We start from the raw sequence: 22,871 nt of genomic DNA on the forward strand, positions 1-22,871 counted from the left end.
AAATTGCCTCCCTCCTATTTGGATGAACATCATCTGATCCATTTAAGATATGAATAGAACAAAAACTTATACAAACAGAAATCCAGAGAACATGTATGGAAATGAATATTAAGGGTGTGGGATAATCATGGAAGGACTAATCAGGTCATATTTATTGATAAAGGCTTACCAAGATTCTGTATTTAATGCTACAGCTTGGAGAGTTAGCACGGGCTCTGTTTGTTTGATTGGTTGGCTTAAACATGAGCCAAAAACCGGCCCACAGTGAGTGGATTTGCTATGGTTTAACGTAGAGGAAGCAATTAAAAGGTTTAGGGAGATACCGTGTTTCCCCGAAAATAAGACATCCTCCGAAAATAAGACCTACTTACAGGTTTCCTTCTGAGTGAAATATAAGGCATCCCCCCGAAAATAAGGCTCCCCTAGGCTAAACATGAGAGATTTGGTCCACTGATTCTGGAAGAAATGGAGTCACAAGAAATTCACCAGGAAATTCAGGAATTGGATTGTTATGATGATGTTCCAGAAGATGAGGACATGATTGTCATTGAATAAATGAGTAAATTCTTGATACTAAAGGATTCACAGTTTGTATGGTTTGTGTTGACAACTACCGTACTACCGTACCGTATACAGGTAATAAATTTCCTTTATTTTCATTTAACAATAAATGTGTACCGTATTGTTCTTCATGGAAAAATAAGACATCTCCTGAAAATAAGACCTAGCACATCTTTGAGAGCAAAAATTACTATAAGACACTGTCTTATTTTCGGGGAAACAGGGTAGGAATATTAAAGTGAATTTATCATTAAAGATCTACTCACTCATCCTGGAAGGGTCCAGAAGACATACCTTAAGCTACTACTATGAGAAATAAATCTTTGAGGAGAACCCTGCCATCCTTAAACTTCTTTTATGCTATACCTTACAGTGGGAACTAAAGTCACTGAATTAAGAAACATAAAGCAATGGGAGTAATTGGTCCCTAGGGTGGCAGCAGCCAAGTGGGATCACTCTACCACCAAAGCCAAGGTGGGCTTGGTTACCGTAATGGATAGCAGAGTCAAAGCAGCAATCAGAATAATCTGACACACAGACCTATGGCATTGGCTAGTTGAGCATGTTGTTCCTAGAAATAAGACAGGAAGCCTGCTAAATTCTTACTTGATATAAGCAGAAAAGTTCTGGGTCAAATGAACAGAAGCCTAACCGAAATCAAAAACAGTCATAATCAGTTCCCAGACTTAAGCTAGTGTACAGACCCAGAACCTCTTGGGAAGAGGTCCTCTTAAAGAATGGCCTTAAGGAATGACCCAGGTACACTGCCAAAACTTGCACTGTTAAGCTTTCTCCCATCCTCCCCCAAAGGGAACAATGACCTTTCACCAGGATAACTGCACTGGGGAAAAGAAATAACCAGACCTTTCAGAGACTTATGGACAGTGGCTCTGAAATGAAGCTGATTCCACGAAAATAAAAGGTCACTGTGATTCATCTCCAGAGTAGGGTTGATGGAGCACTGGAGTTTAATGGAGTTTTAGCTCAGATTCATCTCACAGTGGGTTCCTAAACTCACTGTGACTATTTCCCTAGTTCCAGAGTCATTATTTGACAGAATCCCCACATTGGTTCCCTATCTGTAGAATTAAGGCTACTGCAGGAAAGGCCAAGTGAAAGCCCCTACACTGTCTTTACCTAGGATAACTAAACCAAAGAAGTATGGCTTTCCTGGGATTGCAGAGATTAATGCCACCATCAAGGACTTGAAGAATGCAAGGGTGATGATTCCTACCACATCCCCACTCAATTCACCAATCTGGACTGTCCAGAAGACAGATGGAACTTAGAGAATGACAGTGAATCATTGTTAAGCTTAAACAGATGGTGACTTCAAATGTATCTTCTATACTAGATGTAATTTCATTGCTTGAGCAAATTAATACATCCCTGGAAACCGGTATGCAACGGTTGATCTGGCAAATGCCTTTTTTTCCATCTCTGTCAATAATACCCACTAGAAACAATTTGCTTTCAGTTGGCAAGGCCAGCAACATACCTTTGCTGTCCTACCTCAGGGATATATTGACTCTCCAGTTATAAATCATAATTTAGTTTGCTTGATCTTGATCACCTTTCCCTTCAATATGATTATCACTCTGGTCCAATATATTAATTCCATTATACTGATTGGATCTAGTAAGCAAGAAGTAACAATCTAGAGTTACTGGCAAGACATTTGCATGTCTGAGGGTGAGAAATAAATTCAGGGGCTTTCTAATCCAGTCTGATTTCTAGGGGTCCAATGATGTGGGTCATGTCAACATATCTCTGCTAACGTGAAGGATAAGTTGTTGCAACTGGCCTTTTCTCCAAACAAAAAAGAGGCACAATGCCTAGCAGGTATCTTTGGACGTTGGAGGCAACATAGTCCTCATTGGGTGTGTTACCCTGATCCATTTAGCCAAAATGTTGCTACGTTTGAGTAGTGCCCAGAACAAGAGAAAGCTCTGTAGCTGGGTATGCTACTCTGCTACTTGAGCCATATAAGCCAGCAGATCCAGTGGTGTCGGTGGCAGATCAGGACGCTGTCTGGAAAGTTTGGCAGAGGCCTCTTGATGAATCAAAGCATAGCCTTTATGGATTTGGGGACAAAGTTCTGACATCCACTGTAGGTAATGATTCTCCTTTTAAGAAACAGCTGTTAGTCTGCTATTGGGCTTTTGTAGAGACTTAATGCTTAATCATGGGCTAACAACTTATCATGTAATCTGAGCTGCCCGTCATAAACTTGACATTAGTGTGCAAACCAGCACTCCATCACCAAATGGAAGTGACACATATGTGACCAGGACTGAGCAAGCCCTAAAGGTAAAAGTAAGTTAAAAGGAAGAAGGGGCCCAAATGCCAATGGTCGCCAACTCCTACTGCACTGCTCCATGAATTCCTTGTGGAAAGTCCCCACCATCAACTGGCTTCCTACCCAAATGCAGACCTGGTTTATAGGTAGTTCTGTAGGATATCCAAGCACCACTCAAAAGTGTACAGCTGAAACACTAGAGCCCCTTTCTAAGACATCACTGAAGGACAGTGATGAAGGGAAATCCTCCCAGTTGAGCAAAACTGAGAACTGTGCACCTGGCTTTTAGTTTGCTTGGAAAAATATATGGCCAGACATGTGATTATATATTAATTCATATTCTGTGGCCAATGGTTTGGCTGGATGGTCAAGAACTTGAAATGAACATGACTGGAAAATTGGTGACAAGGAAATATGGAGGAGAGGTATGTGAACAGTCATCTCTGAATGAGCAACAAATTTAAAGATAGTTCTTTCCAAATTAAATGTTCAATAAAGTATTTTAAAAGTTAAGTGAGTAGGGTGATCCATTCTATAGACACCAGTCATTCTATTTTCCAGCTACCCGTCAAAGCCAGTATTTATAGGTCTAGAAATTAAGGGTGAACAATGCAGGAGGCAGCCGATTAATGTTTCTCTCTCATTATTGATGTTTCTATGTCTCTCTCCCTCTGACTTCTTAAAATCAATAAAAATATTTTTTAAAATTTTAATAATAATGGTTGACCTAAGTCTCACACCTTATATAAAAATGAACTCAAAATGAATGACTATTTTTAATGTAAAACCTAAGACTAAAAAACTTTAAATCATTTTTAACACCCTCTAATGAGATACCAAAAATGTGTGTTCGCCCTGGTGGCAATGAGTAATCAACTCAGTTCATTCAACTACAGATGTGTTCCTAGTGGTCTCTGGCTATAGGTCAATGACAAGTCTCAGAAGTGATTACTTCAAAAAGACTAAATAAATATACTACCAAATAGGTTTAAAAAGAAAAACAGAAGAAACTCTTCATGAACTAGGGCTAGGCAAAAAATTCTTAAACATGGCATCTAAGGCATAATCCATATAAGAAAAAGCTGATAAAGAGAACTGTTTTAGATATAAAATTGTATCTAGTTTGCCAATTTGCTCTCAAATATACTATCCTATATATCTGTCATTTTATTTTCTAATATATCCAATTTGACTTCTTCATTACTCATTATCAGCTCATGTGTACTAAGCCTTCTTAATTCAGATTAAACAATGAAGAAAAAGTTTCAATTAAGTAACTTTCAGGAAAAAAAATCTGTTTGTATCCAGATAGTTCCACTTTTAGAATACTATTCATATTCTTTTAATGTCATTATACTACCTCCAAACTCCAGAAAATCAATCTGAACTCATATATACTGCTGGTGTAAGTATAAATTGGAACACCAAATTTTCACATTACCATGTAAGATTGAAGATGCTCAAAATCTATCTATGTGGAAACCCAGGAAATCTATTTTTCTGAGTGTACTGGTCATTCCAGAAACATATAAGCATGCGGTAAAACTTTCAAGAGGGTTGACTACAGCTGTCTCCAATTCCTCTCTTCCTATTCTCTACACAGATTCTCTAACATGCTTTCATTTCCAACAATTCGTTGAAACAGCTTTTTGTGAAGATTACCAATGATGTCTACACTGTCAAATTCAAAAATATATTCTCAGTCCTCATCTAGCCTGACTCTTGATCATGACTAAATGAATCATTCCCATAATCTTCATTTAAGGTTCAGGACCTCTCTCTTGCTCCTGGTTCTCAGCCTATCTTACTAGAGACCCATTTTCAGCCCTTTAGTGGGTTTCTCCTTATCTTCCTGACCCTAAGGTTGAGATGCCCCAGGGTTGAATCTTTAGATGTGTTCTCTTTTCTGGCTACACGGTGATCTCTATCATGATCATAACTTTATATATTATCTCTAGCTGAGACCGGTTTGGCTCAATGGATAGAGCGTCGGCTTGGGGATTGAAGGGTCCGGAGTTCGATTCCGGTCAAGGGCATGTACCTTGGTTGCGGGCATATCCCCAGTAGGGGGTGTGCAAGAGGCAGCTGATAGATGACTCTCTCTCATCGATGTTTCTAACTCCCTATCTCTCTCCCTTCCTCTCTATACAAAATCAATAAAATATATTTAAATAAATAAATAAATAAATATTATCTCTACATTAATGATTCCCAAAACTATTATTCTAACCCACCTGCTCTCCCATACTCCACACTCAACTTCTCCACCTTCATGTTTAAGGGGCATCTTAGTTTAATACATATAAAAGCTAACTCTTATTTCCCACTACAACTACTACCACTGCCACCAGCTTTTCCCACTTTTCTTAATATAATTAATGGCACCTATCTTAAAGCTATTTAGGCCAAGAGGCTTCAAAGTTACCTTTGTTTTTTTACATCTCACGTCTAATCCAAAACAAATTCTGTGATGTCATCTCTTCCTTCAAAATATAACCAGAATCTGTCCATTCTTTATCATCCTAATCAAAGACTTCACATTTGTGAGAAGAAAGCAATGGAAAGCCATTTTCCATTTTTGTAGATAAGGGCTAGTTACACCATCACTTTGATAGATCATTTGCTTTAAAACAGGGACAAGTCAACTGGCTGCTTTATCCTATATAAGCTTTAGGATTTCATGAAGAGATAAAAGGAGGCAGTAAAAGAGATTCTTGAGGTATCTTTATCATCCAGCCTAGCGTTGCAGAGTAGGACAACAGCTAGATATTCAGAGAAGTTGCCAAAACCAAGACAGTCTGGTACATATTCAGCTGAAGCACCTCCTACAAAGCATCTTGAATACCAAATAGACTCTATGCTGAATCAAGTATGAGACTTTTTTTTTAATTGTATAAAGTTTTACATATGCCTCCTTTTTCTCCAGTTGACCGCCCACCCCAACCCCAGCCATTCCCACAAATGAGATTTTCATCAGCTGGCATAGTTGGCATCTCAACATTTAGAAAACCCAAAATATATTTTTGCTACTGCCAAACAAAGTAAACATGAGACCTTATACAAGTTACTTAGATAATCTGATCTTGGGCAAGTCACTAGACAGTGAGACAGGAATAAATGATAATAAAGAAAACTTACAGGTCCATAATGAATACTTCTTTTAGAGGTAAAATTATTTTAGATAGCTTTTTTATTTTTTAAAGTCTAGAACTCAAAAATTCCAAAAAAAAAAAAAATGTCTAAGATTCCTTCTGAGATGTTAACATGAAGGGATATAATGTATCCTCATGCCAATGCCACAAAGATAAAATGCAGGGTTAGGCAGATCACTATCCTAAAAAATATGATAATTGGACTACCTATAGTGTTAGTTTTGCCATAAATTTATATGGCCTTGAATAAGAAAAGCATTAAGAATTCTGACTGTAAAATTACATGATTCTATGATTTATTTGCTGAGTACAGACTATATCTCAGACACTAAAATAACTGCTGGAGGGACACAAATAATTACAAATAGATTAAGTTTTGTTTTTATTTTTGAATTGAAATAAACAGCAGGTCACCTAAATATTCCTATACCTTCATCAGGCACAGTGAAAATATCCTAAAAAAGCAATTTAATTATGTACCTTTCAGTGCTGTAGTGTTTTCTTTTTCATCTGGACCTCCCTGCTGGATTTGTGCCATGCTTATCCAAATTGGACACAAAATTAAAGAGCTCAAGGAAATAGACATCAATCTTCAGAAGACAGTCTAAAATGAATGAAAGCAATAAATTAAGCTCTACTCAATCCTGCCTATTCTATGAGAACTTTCTTAATCCTCCCAGTCGAGACTAATCTCTCTATCCTGATTTTCCACTGTACTTTGTTGATGTCTATACTATATCCTCATCATAGGCTGCCTTGCACTGTAGTTATTTATATATTTGTCTAGGTCAGCGAAAAGATTACAAGCACCAGGACAGAGGTATTAAGGTTTTTCATCATTATATCTCTCATGTCACAAAACACAATACCTGAGAGTACATACAGATACCTAATATTGCTGAATTGAACTTAGATAAACTATTTAGTTTTAGTTCCTTATCATCTAACAAGAGGCCCGGTGCATGAATTCATGTGTGGGTGGAGTTCCTTGGCCTGGCCAGCAATCAGGGCCACAGGAAGTTGGCCAGTGGGAGGAGGGACCACAGGAGGTTGGCTTTGGGAGTGCACTGACCACCAGGAGGCATCTCTGCATTGAGTAGAAACCCTGGGAAAAGCTATCTATAGCAGTGTTTTTCAACCTTTTTTGGGCAAAGGCACACTTGTTTCATGAAAAAAATCACGAGGCACACCACCATTAGAAAATGTTAAAAAATTTAACTCTGTGCCTATATTGACTATATATAAAGTAATTCTCTTGAATAGGAATCAAATAAACACAAAGAAAGTATTTTATAATTACTTTATTATGAAATATTAAGTAAACAAAATAGTGAAAAATTATAAAATTCTTGTCTTGTCTGCACCTACGGCACACCAGGCAACATCTCGCGGCACACTAGTGTGCTGCGGAACAGCGGTTGAAAAACGCTGATCTATAGTATAAGTGCAAAATTAGACTTTGATAAATCATAATTTTATATTGTTATTGTTCACTGGACTGCCATTTGTAGATTATGGTTTCTAGACATTGAATATAACATAGTTTCATTTTTTTAAAAATTAAATTTATTGGGATAATAAGATTAACCAAATTTATTGGTTTTAAGATTATATAGGTCTCAAGTGTCAATTTCTATGACACATGATCTGTATATTCCATTATGTGCCCACCACCCAAAGTCAAATCATCTTTCATCACCATATATTTGGTCTCCTTTTCTCTTACCCCCCTTCCCTCTGGTAACCACCATTTTGTTGTCCATCTATGAGTTTCAGTTTTATATCCCACATATGAGTGAAATCATATGGTTCTTAACCTTTTCTGACTGACTTATATTGCTTAGTCTAATATTCTCAAGTCCATCATGTTGTTGCAAATGGCAGTATTTCATATTTTCTTATGGTTAAGTAGTACTTCAATGTATATATGTACCACATCTTCTTTACCCAGTCCCCTATCGCAGGACACATTAGTTTCCATAGTTTCATAGTAAAAGCGCTATTTTTTTTTTCTTTTTAGAGTTGTTTTTTAATTACATTAGATTTAATTTATAGCTACTTTTTGTATTTATGTATTTTTCTCCTTTTGGCTATCTGCATGTTCCAGGAGAAGACATCCTGACCTTATAGATAACACATGCTTACAATTTATCTTAAAAGAAAGTTACAGTTTTTGAAACTACCCACTATTCCTAAATTAAAAGGAAAAAAACTGCAACACATATAATGAAAAAATTAAACTAATTTAGTCAAACCATTACTGTTAATAAAATAATTTAAAAACTACATTCATGACAATAATAAAATAAGACTGAATATTTCTCTGATTGAAGAACCCAATTGATTTGCTACCATTAAGCAAACCCCCATTTCCATTCAATGATACATTTTATAATTATCTTTAAAAACTGAGTCATTTTCATAGTTAGCAGAGTGTAGCAATAACTAGAATGAATGTAAGCAATTTTTGACTGAGAAAGTTTTTTTTAACTTAACATGAAAGAATTATTCTGCTGTGAATACTTCATTTAAAATTCTGTAACTTCTATATGAATAAAATGTGTCTATATTTTCTTAAGGAACATAGCCTAGTCTATAGGATGGGCAATTTACAAGATAAGAGGGTTAGTCAAATAAGACATGGCCATGGCCGTAGCCCAAGTGGGGACCTAACTCTCTAGCTACCAAGTCAAACTGCAAAGTAACCATAAGTAATATATATGAGATTTAGATTTATAGTTAAACATCATTATAAAACAGCAATGTTGTAAGGACTATTTATATCTGAGAGTTAGTCTCATCAGTTAAAAGTTCCACAAGTCTGTGTACATTTCACCAGTGACTCCTTATTACCGTATTTTTCGGACCATAAGACGCTCCGGACCATAAGACGCACCAGTTTTTAGAGAAGGGAAATGAAGAAAAAAAAATTCTGAAACAAATAGTGTCCTAAAATATTTTATGTGCATTAAAACCCAACATCACAGTCATAAACACATGTAATCAACCCTGTAAAGTAAACAGCAGCATTTAGAACCATTTTAGAGCCGGGCAAGCACACAGAGACCACACAGAGCCGGGCAAGTAAAAAACTTTTTTTTTAAAGTATATGTGTAAGCTATATTTGGACCATAAGACGCACGGACTTTTTCCCCCCCACTTCTGGGGGGAAAAAAGTGCGTCTTATGGTCCGAAAAATACGGTAGATAAATTAAAGAGAAATGTTCATAATGAGAGATTCTATATAGTATTCTGCTAGCAATTCCACAACTAAATTAACTATCTACAAGGGACTTGCTGCATTTTTACTCTATCACTCTGCTAATACAGTATTTCTTATAAATATAAACTGTTCAGTTACTTTTCATTAGACTCAACATACCTGATTTCTAAACAGAACAATTTATACATTTATTTCATTGTGATCATTTAAACAAAAGTGAAATTATAAAATATTTTTGATGCTAGTCCTTTTCCAGATTTATATTTTAGAGTTCTGGGGAGCTATGGACAGCATGGTGACTATAGTTAATAGTGTATTGTATACTTGAAAGAGAGTAGATCTTAAAAGTTCTCACCTCACACAAAGGTAACTATGTCAGGTGAGGGATGTGTTAATTAACCTGTACTATTCATTTTGCAAATATAGTGCCATCAAATCAGCATACTGTGAACCTTAAACTTACACAATGCTATATATCCATTATAACTCAACAAGGCTTTTTAAAAGCTCTAAATACTCTGCAATGTTGACTAATATGTTCATTCCCTCTGTAGACTTCAATCTCCATGTCAGGTTCCTAGCACAATGTCTGGCATATTTGGAGCTCAAGGGATATTTATAAAAGATAGAAGGGGGAAAGATTCACATTTAAAAAAATCATTTTCAAGATTCCCAAGATTAAACATCAACTAACAATTACATTCTTATTCTATAGGAGAATAACTAAAAATACACATTGCAACTCATTGAAGTGATGATACATAAGTTAGGAAACTACTACTTGAGACCCTGAACCCCTAAACCATAGCAGAAGATGCAAAACAGGTAAGCATGAAGCAAAACATCTCACTTTTGACTGGACTCAGATTTAGAGGTAGAAGCTCTCAGAGAGGACAGTCTACGTCTCTTCGCAATCTGTTCCTGGTATTTTTCTTTGGCCTCCTTCATTCTCTTAGCCAGAAGTTTAGCATATCCTATAGCCTCTTCATTGTTTTTCTTAGCACGTAGTTTCTTCAGAGCAATACCCCTGCATTTGTATGGATGAACACGTGGAGTAACAAGACTTTGACTCTTGGGTGCTTTAGTCCTAAGTTTCTTGATGCTTTCTCGCAACATATTTGCGGGCATCATCTTCTTTAGAGAGACTGAAAAGTTTGTGGATACTGCTAGCTTTTTTGGGCCCCAGGTGACAAGGCACAGGGAGACCAGGAATATCTTTCTACCCTCCTTTTTTTTTTTTTTTTTTTACAATGACCAAGTTGAGAACACTGAGATTGGCATCCACAATGCAACCCCGAACAGATTTTCGTTTTCTCTCTCCAGTTCTCCTTGGTCTGTAACAGGATTGCTCCTTCCTAGGCAGCAGTTGGATTAGGCCATGGGTCAAGACACCCTGCTTCATGGGGAAACTTGTTTGTCATTCCCACCACTGACCTGAACCACTTAACCCTTCCATTCTTCTCCCAGAGATCAGCAGCAACTTCTGTGGCCAGACGCTTCACATAAAAGGTACGAAGTTTGTGTTCATTGCCCACTTCAATGAGTTTCTGGCAGCCAGTGGCTGGGAAAGAGATCTTGAGCTTCATCCTGAAGCAGCCAGCAGCCTCCAAGGCACCACGAAAAAGAAGAGCTCTGTTGCTCTCTTATTTACTGTTACATTTTCCCCCTCTCGTGTTATTTTCCATGGCCGTGGTACAGCTGGTGAAATTAAATCAGGGACATTTAAAATCCTCAATTTTGTTTTCCTAATAAAAATTCAGAGCTATAACCTGCACGACCACAGATAAACACTACTGAAAATGCAGCCAGGAAGCTATTTGATACATTTGATATATATTAATATGTGCACTCGACATAGTTTATTTAGTATTATCTGATGGAGGTTAGGTTATAGGGAATAAAGTGGTGGAAGGTTTTTACTGATATGAATTCGGACACAGCTGACAAGTTGTATACTTCATGATAACTACTGCTGTTTAAATATGGTCTCCTAGAAATGTTACAGTATAAACTAGATTCAAAACACCTCAGTTTGTGATTTCATTCTGTGAACTACACAAAGCAATTATCATATCTTCTTCCCTTCTATGATTCCAACAGAGAACCCAGTACATATAAATAAAGCTGTAACTTGTCATGTGTAATCTTTATCTAGCCAGTATTTCAAAACATAAAACAGTAGAATATTTCTTATTGCCCTGTTTGCTCAAAATATGGCCTGAGCACTTACAAAATGTAAAGAAAAATACACAGAAGCCTTAGTTTTTAGGTCTGTTTGCTTTTAGGCAAGTATAAATGGAATTAGATATAGATAATTTTTGCAAGAGAAGGCTTTTCCACCTCACATTATAAAAGCAATGATGAATGTGCAAAATATATCACAAGAGAGAGAAAACTGGGTTAATTCCTGGAACTACTGGAGCTGGTTTGGTCCCAAAGAATCTTTGTTCACTAAGTCAGACTCTGGAAGTCCAGTTGACAATAGCCTACTTGCAATTAAAAGTAGAATATGTGAATCGGTACCAGAGATTCTTAAGGAACCAAAAGACCTATTCAAATATCCAGGTTACTCAAAACTGCAAAGGTTAGCTCAGAATATTCCCAGGATTAGTGTTTATATTGTTTATAGTGTTTATATATTATTATAGCTTACTAGAGGCCTTGTACATAAAAATCATGCACTGGAGGGGAGGAGGAGGTGCCCCTCAGCCCAGCCTGCCATCTCTAATCTGGGACCTCTCAAGGGATGTCCAATTGCTGGATGTCCACAGGAATCGAGCCTAAACCGGCAGTCAGACATCCCTCTCACAATCCAGGACTGCTGGCTCCTAATGCTCATCTGCCTGCCAGCCTGATCACCCCCTAACCTCACCCGTGCTGGCCTGATTAACACAACTGTTTGCCCCCCACTGCCCTCCCTACCAGCCTGATCACCCCTAACTGCTCTACCCTGCCACCCTGATCTCGCTCCCAACTGCCCTCTTCTGCCAGTAAATTTGGTTCTGATTGGTCAGTTTCTATGCCAGTCAGTGTTAAAAGCTCAGCCTCCTATGCAGCCATTGGATCCTCACAGTTCACCCAGATTTGATTCTGACTGGTCAGTTTCTATGCCATTCAGTGTCAAAAGCTCCACCTCCTAGGGAGCCATTGACTTCTCACAGTTCACCCGGATTTGGTTCTAATTGAAAGGTCCCGGGTTCGATTCCGGTCAAGGCATGTACGTTGGTTGCGGGCACATCCCCGGTGGGGGGTGTGCAGGAGGCAGCTGGTCGATGTTTCTCTCTCATCGACGTTTCTAGCTCTCAATCTCTCTCCCTTCCTCTCTGTAAAAAATCAATAAAAATATGTTTAAAAAAAAAAAAAAAAAAAAAAAAAGTGGCCTGATCAGAAAAGAAAGGTGGGCCTTTCTGATTAGCAGCCCTAGTGGAGGCCTGGAAAGAAATGGAGGCACAGTTGCTGGCCAGGCCCAGAGAGAGAGAGGCAAGTGCTGATCAACAGCTGCCACAGAAGCTACAGATTAGACCCTGCTTCTCTCTTTAGGCCTCTCTCCAGGCCTAATTCGCAGCCCCCTCAGCAGTCAGTGCTAGGTTGCTACAGCAACTGGTTGGTTGAGCCTCCAGCCACTTTGGATGTGACGAACCCAGGGTTTTTATATGTTAGGATAGTTTTGAGGCTCCTGTGCATAAATATATGTTTTAGAGGGAGAGGGAGAAAGAGTGAATGTGTGTGTGTGTGTGTGTGTGTGTGTGTGTGTGTATACAGACATGGGCACTGGGAAAAAATGCTGAAGAATAAAGGAATCGGATTAGAATAGACCTGGAAGAAAAAGGCCAGGGTAAAATGGGCCTTTGGTGCATAGAAAACAGTAGCTTCTATAGCAAATGTAATCTATGTTTAGATTGAGATTTGGCTGAGAATAGAAATACCTGGTTCCAATCCAAGCCTATCTAAAATAATTCCCTAGTTTCCCAAACAATATGATATAATATGTTTGAAATGAAAGAAAAAAAGTGGTATGTGTGTTTCTTTTTAAATCTCAATTCTACCATCTGGTAGGTGAATGACTTTGAGAAAGTCACAACTAGTAATGGGAACAACAACAAAACACACTTCACTTTTATAGGGCAATTATGAAGATTATATGAAAGAATGTACATAAAAACATTGTGCAAACCATAAATTCTTTTACAAATATTAATCCACATAAATCAAAACTAATTGGGTTCCAATTAATTTGTGCTCAAACTCTAAGGATATCCTAATCAGACCAATTTATAGGAATGAAAAACTTTTGATGTGCATCATTTAGATGAATTTAATGAACAAATAATAAAGTCCCACAATACCTGTTGAGTTGACAGGTTTCCAAAATTATATTGAAGATAAACATGATTAAATTTAAATTAGTTATGATATAATTTGTTTAAACTCCTTTCCACTCATGAAATATTTGTCTAGAAAAGGTTCAAGTATATGAGTTCTACATCTTCATTTATATTAAAGTTATGTACAAAGAACACTGTTCCAAACTATCTCCTAAACACACATGTTGGCCCCAAAGTCACCAAGTTTTTTCATACTCATTATCTTATTAGGTCATTACAACTAAGAAGGGAAGGCATAGTTGGCATATCTGTATTTTACAGAGATGAGGCATTCCAGGCTTTGAGAAGCTAAGTAGCCTTGTTAAGGCAACCTAGATGGTAATGGGTGGTTAGGATTCCAACTCTGGTCTTCTCTGACACTTAGTTTTGAGCTCCTCTATACCACCATCCTGGTAGAGTCAAAGTACTCAACTTCAACAAGAAAAACTAAAAATTCCAGTATTTTTATTTCCACTCTCATGTACTAATTTATATTATCAGTGAGTTTATAATTTGAATTTTGAGCAAATTGGAGGTACCTAATTATATCAACTAAAATTTTCTTAGTCTATTGGTTTGCTATTCAGAATTCAGATTAATAAAAATTACTACCCATCATTCCTCACAATACTTTGTAATCAAAGCATCTAAAATAAAGAGTCAACAGGTAAGAAATTTCAAATACAAAGATTTTAGAATACTTGCAAGACGATGCTAAAAGTAAAGTTAAGAAATTAAACAAGGGCTAAGATAATTCTTAAGACAATTATCTGTTTTGGAATCCTTTCCCCTAAGAAAAAATAGTTTAAGTAGTCTTTTATGGCATTTTCATAATATGGGACAGAAATAGAAGACCGAAGGCTGAGAAAAAAATAATTCTCAAAAAAGAAAATATGCTCAAAATTTTAGAAAAACAGAATATGTCAAACACATAGTAGCCTCTTTTTTATGGGTCAAATATAAATGTAACATAAGCTACTTAGGACACACTAATCCTATGGTAAATATAAACAATAAAACACAATTAATATTACCCTATATAATAAAAGCCTAATATGCTAAGTGTTCAGTTGTCAGGTCATCCTCTCAACCAATCAAAACATAATATGCTAATGATATGCTAAGGCTGCTCAACCACTTGCTATGACTTGCACTGACCATCAGGGGGCAGATGCTCAGTCCAGTAGGTTAGCTTGCTTTTGGGGTCCAGCCAATTGAGATTGAGCAAGACAGGCCGGACATGCCCTAGAGTCCTCCCATGGCCCCCTCCCAGGCTGGCCAACCTCCCGTGTCCCTCCTGATCATGCACCTGTGGGATCCCTCGACCTGGCCTGTGCCCTCTCCCAATCTGGAACTGCTTGGAGATGTCAAAAAGCCAGTTTCAGCCCGTCAAAAAGCCAGTTTCAGCCCAATCCCGCAGACCAGGTCAAAAAACCCCACTGTTTCTCGAATTCATGCACCGGGCCTCTAGTATATGCATATAACTCTAGGCCAAATTGAACAAATAGAAACTACCTTCTTAAATTTCAAAGTAACAATACCATAATATAGAAGTAATAACATATTTGCAAAGCCTAAAACCAGTTTTCTCATTCCAAATATACAGAGTCATTAGCAACTCTTTTAAGCTGCATGAATTCAAGGTCTAACCTATACTTTAAAATGAAATACGCATGTGGGCCAAAACTGGTTTGGCTTAGTGGTAGAGTGTCGGACTGCGGACTGAAAGGTCCCGGGTTCAATTCCGGTCAAAGGTATGTACGTTGGTTGTGGGCACATCCCCGGTGGGGGGTGTGTAGGAAGTGGCTGGTCAATGTTTCTCTCTCATTGACGTTTCTGGCTATCTCTCTCTTCCTCTCTGTAAAAAATCAATAAAATATATTTTTTAAAATAAATAAATAAATAAATAAATAAATAAAAATATGCATATGGGAGACACAAAGGTGAACTCTCCAGATTCCCCTTCAAGAAGAACTTGCTCAGCTGCAGGGATTGCAATCAGCAAACAGCCTCCAACTGTTCACCACATCAGAGTCCACCTCAGATGCAGACTTGCCTCATTCAAGGTCATGCCTTTCCCAGGTTGACTGTCACTCACTGGTTAAAGCAGTGACAGTGTGAAGGCCCAGCCATTTTGCCTGACGCAGGATAACCTGCAAGGCAATATTAGCTCCAGAGCTCACTGCCAACAGGTTGGCAGAGGTTTGTCAGGCCTACAGTATGTTCAACTTTTCCCTCTGACCATCTTATTGTCCTCTTTCTTTTTCCCCAAGTGTCCAACTCTAATAATCATCCACTCCAAATTTTGTCCCAGCAACTGCTTCTGAGAAATCTAAACTGTAATTTTCTATTCAATAAATGTTTTTCTTTTTTGAAAATTAAACAAAAATCCTTCTGATGTTAAGAAACAAAATGTTCCCAAAATAACTGACAACATCACAATAAAAAGACAAATAACTTAGTTTAAAAAATGGACAAGATATGAAAACACATTTCACCAAAGATATGCAAATGTGCAAGAGATATGTTCAATATCATTAGTTGCTAGGAAAATGCAAGTCAAAAATGTTATCATACCCGACAGCATAACTATAAACAAGAAGGGCAGTAACAACTGTTGGTGAGAATATGGAGAAACTGGAAGCCTCAGACATCGTTAGTGGGAATGTAAACTGGTGCAGCTAGTTTAAAAAACAGTTTGGCAGCTCCTCAAAATGTTATACATACGTTTACCCTCTGATCCAGAAATTCCACATCTAGGTATATATACCAGAGAAATGAAAACACATGTTCAAACCAAAACTTATACGCAAATGTTCATAATTGCCAAAAATAAAATGGTTTCTTTCTGAAGTGATGAGTCCAGCAGTCCTAGAGATACATTTGCATTGTAGTCTCAAAAGCAAGGAGGCTTGACCATCTCACTCTTCTCTTTTCCTTTCATGAAACAGTTATGATAAGTGGTTTCAGGCAGACTCACTTAAAGAACTTCTCTTTTCAAATGTCCCTACCATCCCTCTCACCAGAGCTAGGCTGGCAACCACCTAGGCTTGTTCTACCTAGACATTGGGAGCAAACACATTATTTCCTGGGTATGCAAGGTGAAAATTTTATGTAAAGTTTTTGGAAATCAAAGAGTTCAATTCTGTTAAAAGAGTTAAATTTGCATTTAACTAGAACAGGTTAGAGTTCTAGTTCAGGGGCTCTGTGTCAATGGCAATTTGCCTACCTGGCCTGTCATTACCATTTATATACATCTTCCAATGAAAATCCGGTCAGAAATACTGATTCATTTGTTCAAAATTTAGTAATTCCTTGTCCATATACCATCTAATAGTATCCCACACTTTTACCCAATTTTGTGTAAGGGTTGAAATATGCAATAACTGCTTTATTATTATTATTTTGATTATTTCAACTGATCCCACACATTGTACTTAGTAGTTCAAAGTGAGAAACTTACCATTTACTATAGAAAAAAAAATTTAAAAAACTTGAACATATAATCAAGCAATTTACCCTTAACCCCAGAAAGTTATACTAGTAACACCAGCAATAAAGCTTACTGGCAAAGCTTTATTGAAGACCACAGTATATTGCACATAAGTCATTTAAACTCCACTCATATCCAATGTGTACTGATTGTGCACTCCTTATTGTTTATTTAAGGGGAAAATCTGTGGAGCCTGACTTTCCCTAAATATGTTAACAACTGAGAATGTTTTTTAAGTGCCTTCAGAATGAATTTCTTTTTGGTTTCTAGATTTCCCAATTCTTCATGAAAAGATAGTGCTTTCTAGAATTTCATGTTTGTACCATATTTCAACAATACCCACATCCTGGAACTAACAGGAGATGAACTCAGAAAGATTTGAGGAGGCTCAGTATTGCTGTGATAGTGCAATTATCTGATGTTAAAAAGAGAGAATTAGGAATCTGAAACTTCAAGCAAACTGTTTAAGCTACCATATTAGTTACTGTGGTTATTTACTTTATTCAGAAAACAATACACACAATTCATACCTTGCCTAAATTAACAAAGGATTTGAAAGCAGCAAAATCTCTTATTTCAAAAGCAAAGAGCTCTGAACCCTCCTGGCCCACAAAATAGTTTTTTGGCACAGAAGACAACCGCGACTTAGCCAAACGATTAATTACAGGAAATTAACTCTGTGGCACTGCAGTTGTCAGCACAAGGACACTTTGTGAAACATTAAGCCATTTATGTTACTAGATCTATGCTTAAACAAACTATGCCAAATAGCTCTCATTTCTACTGTCTACATAAGCACATGGTGGTAGAATCCCTTCCTATGGCCATGAGTCAAGAGTTTTACTAGACTTCACTTCAAACATTAAAGTACCCAGAGAGACCCATCTGTTGACAATAAACTCAGAAAGTAGTACATTGCAAAATTAAATATTTTTACAAATTAAATTAGCATAAAGAAAAAGTAATACGTAATAACATCCATATCTGCAGAAAAAGTATTTGATAAAAAATGATACTCAACTTTGATACTCATTTTTGGAAGAGAAGTTATAGCTAACTAGTAATAAAAAGAAAAATCCTTAACATGATAGAGGGTTCAAAAAAAATACAGTAAAACAACTCTTCTTGGTAATATATTAAAAAGATTCTCTTTAAAATCAGGTCCAGAAAAGAATGCTCATCATTATCACTTTACTATTAACCACTTCTAGTCAAAGTTTTTCTGGAGGAGATTAAAGCCAGTATAAGATATGCAAAAATAAACTAAAATGTATAAAAATTGAAAATAGGAAAACAAAGTTATTATTTGCAGATGATATATCTAAAACAATATCAACAACAAAACAAGAAAAATGAACAAGATTTTCAAGAATAAAAAAATAAGAAAAATTTCTAACTACATTAGGAATAGAGAGAATTTAGTGTATTTATAATGAAGTGTATTTATGAATACCAGCAACTATAAGTTATAAAACAAGTTTTTAAAAGGATAATTTATAATAACAAAAAATAAAATGTACATAATAAGTCTAATAAAACCTATAAGCAGAATATGATAAAATGTTACTGAAAGACATTAAAGATGCATAAATACATAGCTTTGCCACATTCATGGATAGAAACATTCAATACTGTGAATATATCAATTTCCTCTAGTTGATAAAGGGAGTCCATGCAATCCCACTCAAACTCAACTTTTTCTTTTTCCACAAAAACTTGAAAAGCTATTTAAGAAAATACTATGGAAGAAGAATGGCCAAGAATAGCTAAGACACTCCAAAGGAAAAATAATATGATAGGAAGACTTGCCTTACTAAGTATGACAATAATGAAGACACTATGTCATTAGTATTGGAATAAACAAACTGACCAATAGAATAGGATGAAACTCCAAAACAAATCCACATAACAGATTAATGTGACACAGACAACACTGACATATTGCTGGGGAAAAGATGGACTTTTCAATAACTGGACAACTGCTTAACTACATAGGTAAAAAATTAAATACCTACCTCTCTCCATATACTGACATTATTACATTGTGGCAGCAGTGGGATGGATTAAGGACATAAATGTGAAAATCAAAACTTTAAACTTTTTAGGAGAAGATATAAGAGACTACTGTTTTAATGCTGGGGCAGGGAATAAAACTGTAAAGAGATATTATTTTGCCGAAACCGGTGTGGCTCAGAGGATAGAGCATCAATCTGCGGACTGGAAGGTCCCAGATTCAATTCTGGTCAAGGGCATGTACATTGGTTGTGGGCATATCACTGGTGGGGGGCGTGCAGAAGGCAGCTAGTCGATGTTTCTCTCTCATCGATGTTTCTGGCTCTCTATCCCTGTCCCTTCCTCTCTGTAAAAAATCAATAAAATATATTTTTTTAAAAAGAGATTATTTTACACTCACCAGACTAAACAAGATTAAAGAGCCTAACAATGCCAAAAGTTAAGAAGAATGGAGTAGAATGGAGATTCTGATTCACACTGCTCATCAAAATATAAATTAGTACAACCACTTTGGAAAAATTGGCATGTGATCTCCAAGTTAAACATTTTTATAATCTTCAACCCAACAATCTCACATCTTAGTCCACTACCCAGTCTTGCACATATACATCTGAAGACAGATATAAAAAATGTTTACAAAATGTTCACATAATCAAAAAGCCAATTTATTTATTATTTATAGCGGCCATAACAGGTTATCTCAAAATATATTTGTCAAAAACAATAAACATTTATAACCTCTCAGTTTCTGTGAGTTAGAAATTTGGAAGCAGCTAAGTAGGGAGGTTCTGGTTCAGGTTCAGGAGACTGTAGTCAAGAGATATTGGCAAGATCTACAATCATGTGAAGGCTTGATTGGAGCTACAGATGGCTTACTCATACAGATGAATTACTGGTAATATTGTTACTAGAAGCCTCAACACCTCCCCACAGGGTCTCCTTGGGTCTCCTTGTGTATCTCCATGACATGGTTTCTGGCTTTCTCCAGATAGATAGAACTGCCACAAGTTTCATCATCACTTTCTCAATACTCTATTGAAACAAAGGGCAACCCTACTCAATGTAGGAGGGAGTCTATTATTATCATATATTAAGAAGCATATATATAAGAAGTATAAGGAGTCTATAATATTAAGAAGCATAGATCATTGTGGGCCATCTTAGTGTCTATTATACCTAGAAAAGGTTGGTTCCTAATTGTAGAAGGGTATATATACTATAGTATATTAATAGAGATGAAGAGTAATAGCTGTGAAAAGGAATGAATCAAAACTGTACTAAAAAACACAGACGAATTTTCCCAAAGCAATATTGAATAAATAACCAAGTCTCAGAAGACTACATAGAGTATAATACCATTTATATAGGATTCATAAACAAACTAAACTAAAACAAATTTATTAGTATCACAATTTAGGTGATGAAATTATAAGAAAAATTAAGAATAGTGAGAGGGACATGAGATGGGGAGAAACACACAGGTCAATGCAAGTTAATGATAGTGTTTTGAGTCATGGATGAAGTGGTGAATTTAGTTGTTTATTATATAATTATTAGAGGCCTGGTGGATGAATTCGTGCACGTTTGGGTCCCTCAGACTGGCTGGCTATCAAGGCCTATGGGGGGGCTGGCTGATGGGGAAGGGAGAGGGATCCTGAGAGGTTGGCCAGTCGGGCCCCACTGATCAGGACCAATGGGGGAGCTGGCCAAGTTGGTTGAATGGATAGCCAGAAGACTGGACACTTAGCATATTAGGCTTTTATTATATAGGATATTTTAAAATACAACTCCATACTTCTGAAAATGTCAACTGTCATTTATATTGTATACTGTCATTATTAAATATAACATTTAAAATCTGCCTTTGAAGATATACATGCAATTAAAATTTTTAAACACTGGCATAAGGAGCAGTTATAAGCAACTTGAAAATGAAAGACAAGAACTTAGAATTCAATTCAGAATAATCTGCCCCCTTGGTTACTAGAGGATGAGCTCATCTAGTCACAAAAGAATATTTCCCACAGAGGATCATCTGGCAGTCTTTCAACATAACACAAAAATGGGGGAAAAGTAACTTTCCTTGTTTTCCCAAAATAAGGTGAAAAAAGAAAATGCTGTAATAGCAGCCACTGGAGGGAGGACTTGTTGTTAGAATGAGAATAAAACAAGCATAAAAAATTTTATCTGGTGTTTTGTCTGAACATAACATTTTGTTAAACTCATTTCTATTTGTTTAAATGACAAATGCTGAAAATACTTTTTCTGCATGTGTTAAACTTCCTTTTACTGAAAAACAGATGTTGATTCAACCATCCTTTATTGGTATACAAATTAGCAGAGAGAAAATGAAAAAGCTGCCTGGACTAACATAGAATTAGCATCAATGCTTAGTCTAAGCGTGTAAACTTAAAGGCCTATACTTTATTTTAAATAAATCTGTATTTTGTTCATTTGAAATATTACCCACAAGTTTTGCCAAAAGACCTCAGACACTACTTAGTCCCTAAGTAACTACCTGAAATCTGACCATACATAAATTGGCAGAGCTTCTATAAACTTGTGCCATTATGTTAATGTGTTTGATGGATTTTATTTAGTTTTTAATGACACTATACTACAACTTCGTGAGAGATCCTAAACCAGAAGCACTCAACTAAGCTGTTCCAAAATTTCTAACCCTAAGCGACTGTATAAGGTAATAAATATCTTTCATTTTAAACTGCTAAGTTTGGGGGTAATTCATTACACAGCAATAGACAATATATCTTTAAATCTGCAGTGAACTAGTGAGCATCACTTAAGCTCCCAGACTCATTCATTCTCATCATTTCTGAATTGCTTACTGATTTTCCAATTCAGCAATAATTTACTTTTTATGTGAACAAGGAGCTTCCTTTGGATTTACCAAAACAGAAATGCTTTCTTTTACTGTCTTTGGATTTAAAAAATAGTAGAAAATTAGCTTACATAACTCAATATTTTCAGTATTAAGGGTTGATCTGACTGAAAGTCTATCTTCCTTGAGAGATAAAAAAGGAAACTGTACATCCCCATTGGGGGGAGGGGGGGAAGGTGCAAGAGGCAGCTGATTGATGATTCTCTCTCATCGATGTTTCTAATTCTCTATCCCTCTCTCTTCCTCTCTGTAAAAAATCAATAAAATATATTTTAAAAATAAAATAAATAAAAAATATATTCAGAATGAATAAGCTATTTTGAAATAGCTTGTTTTAAATGATAAAACTGAAATGTCTACTTTCTTAAGAGTACTTGTAGTGTCCCCAATGCAGATAAAATTTTCATCATCATAATCTCTCACACTTTTTCAAAATAATGGTATATTACCTATGAGCAATAATGGTCTAATCACAATTACCTGTCAAACACATTAACAAACTGATTTATCATATTAGTCCCTAGAAAAAATGTAAGAAAAGAAAAGACCCCCCAAAAAAACAAAAACAAAAAAAACAGGATATACATTAAAAATGCTTGATGCTGAAAGAGGCACAAAATGGTCTCCAATGAACAACTTTGCTGGAAACTAAAACCAAACCTATAAACATCCTCTTTACAGTTCAGGAAAGATCCAACCTACAGAAAAGACCCTATCATCACCTTGATAACAGCGTAAGGTAAGTCACTGGAGCACACTGAGATTTTAAAAATGTAATTTACAGCACAGACAAGGTAGACTCATACAGGGAGTCTAACTGAATGCCATATACCCCAATCACTATAGGTATCAGGAAAAATAAAAACA

At 36.4% G+C, this 22,871-nt stretch overlaps 1 protein-coding gene, 1 long non-coding RNA gene and 1 pseudogene across 7 annotated transcripts in view; 1 reads left to right on the top strand and 2 right to left on the bottom strand.

Annotated features, from left to right (window-relative positions):
* LOC118702639 overlaps positions 1-10,869 on the bottom strand; it is a 25,448-nt pseudogene extending 14,579 nt beyond the window's left edge.
* LOC118702640 overlaps positions 1-21,131 on the top strand; it is a 23,084-nt gene extending 1,953 nt beyond the window's left edge. The window contains exons 2-3 of the long non-coding RNA XR_004982795.1: positions 14,663-14,668; positions 21,119-21,131. This is a non-coding gene — a long non-coding RNA (uncharacterized LOC118702640). The remainder of the gene's footprint in view (positions 1-14,662; positions 14,669-21,118) is intronic.
* Positions 1-22,871, bottom strand: part of FAM172A (family with sequence similarity 172 member A) — a 338,830-nt gene that overhangs the window by 302,527 nt on the left and 13,432 nt on the right. For 5 of the 6 annotated variants that reach the window (XM_036408793.2, XM_036408787.2, XM_045571736.1 and 2 more), the window contains exon 2: positions 6,493-6,616. The exons of the other annotated variant lie outside the window; for it this stretch is intronic. In XM_036408793.2, the coding sequence (XP_036264686.1) occupies positions 6,493-6,598 (106 nt within the window). In that variant the 5' untranslated portion in view covers positions 6,599-6,616. The remainder of the gene's footprint in view (positions 1-6,492; positions 6,617-22,871) is intronic. 6 annotated transcript variants of the gene reach the window in all.

The sequence above is a fragment of the Pipistrellus kuhlii genome, unplaced genomic scaffold (genome assembly GCF_014108245.1).
Source record: "Pipistrellus kuhlii isolate mPipKuh1 unplaced genomic scaffold, mPipKuh1.p scaffold_m20_p_4, whole genome shotgun sequence".
NCBI lineage: Eukaryota > Metazoa > Chordata > Mammalia > Chiroptera > Vespertilionidae > Pipistrellus > Pipistrellus kuhlii.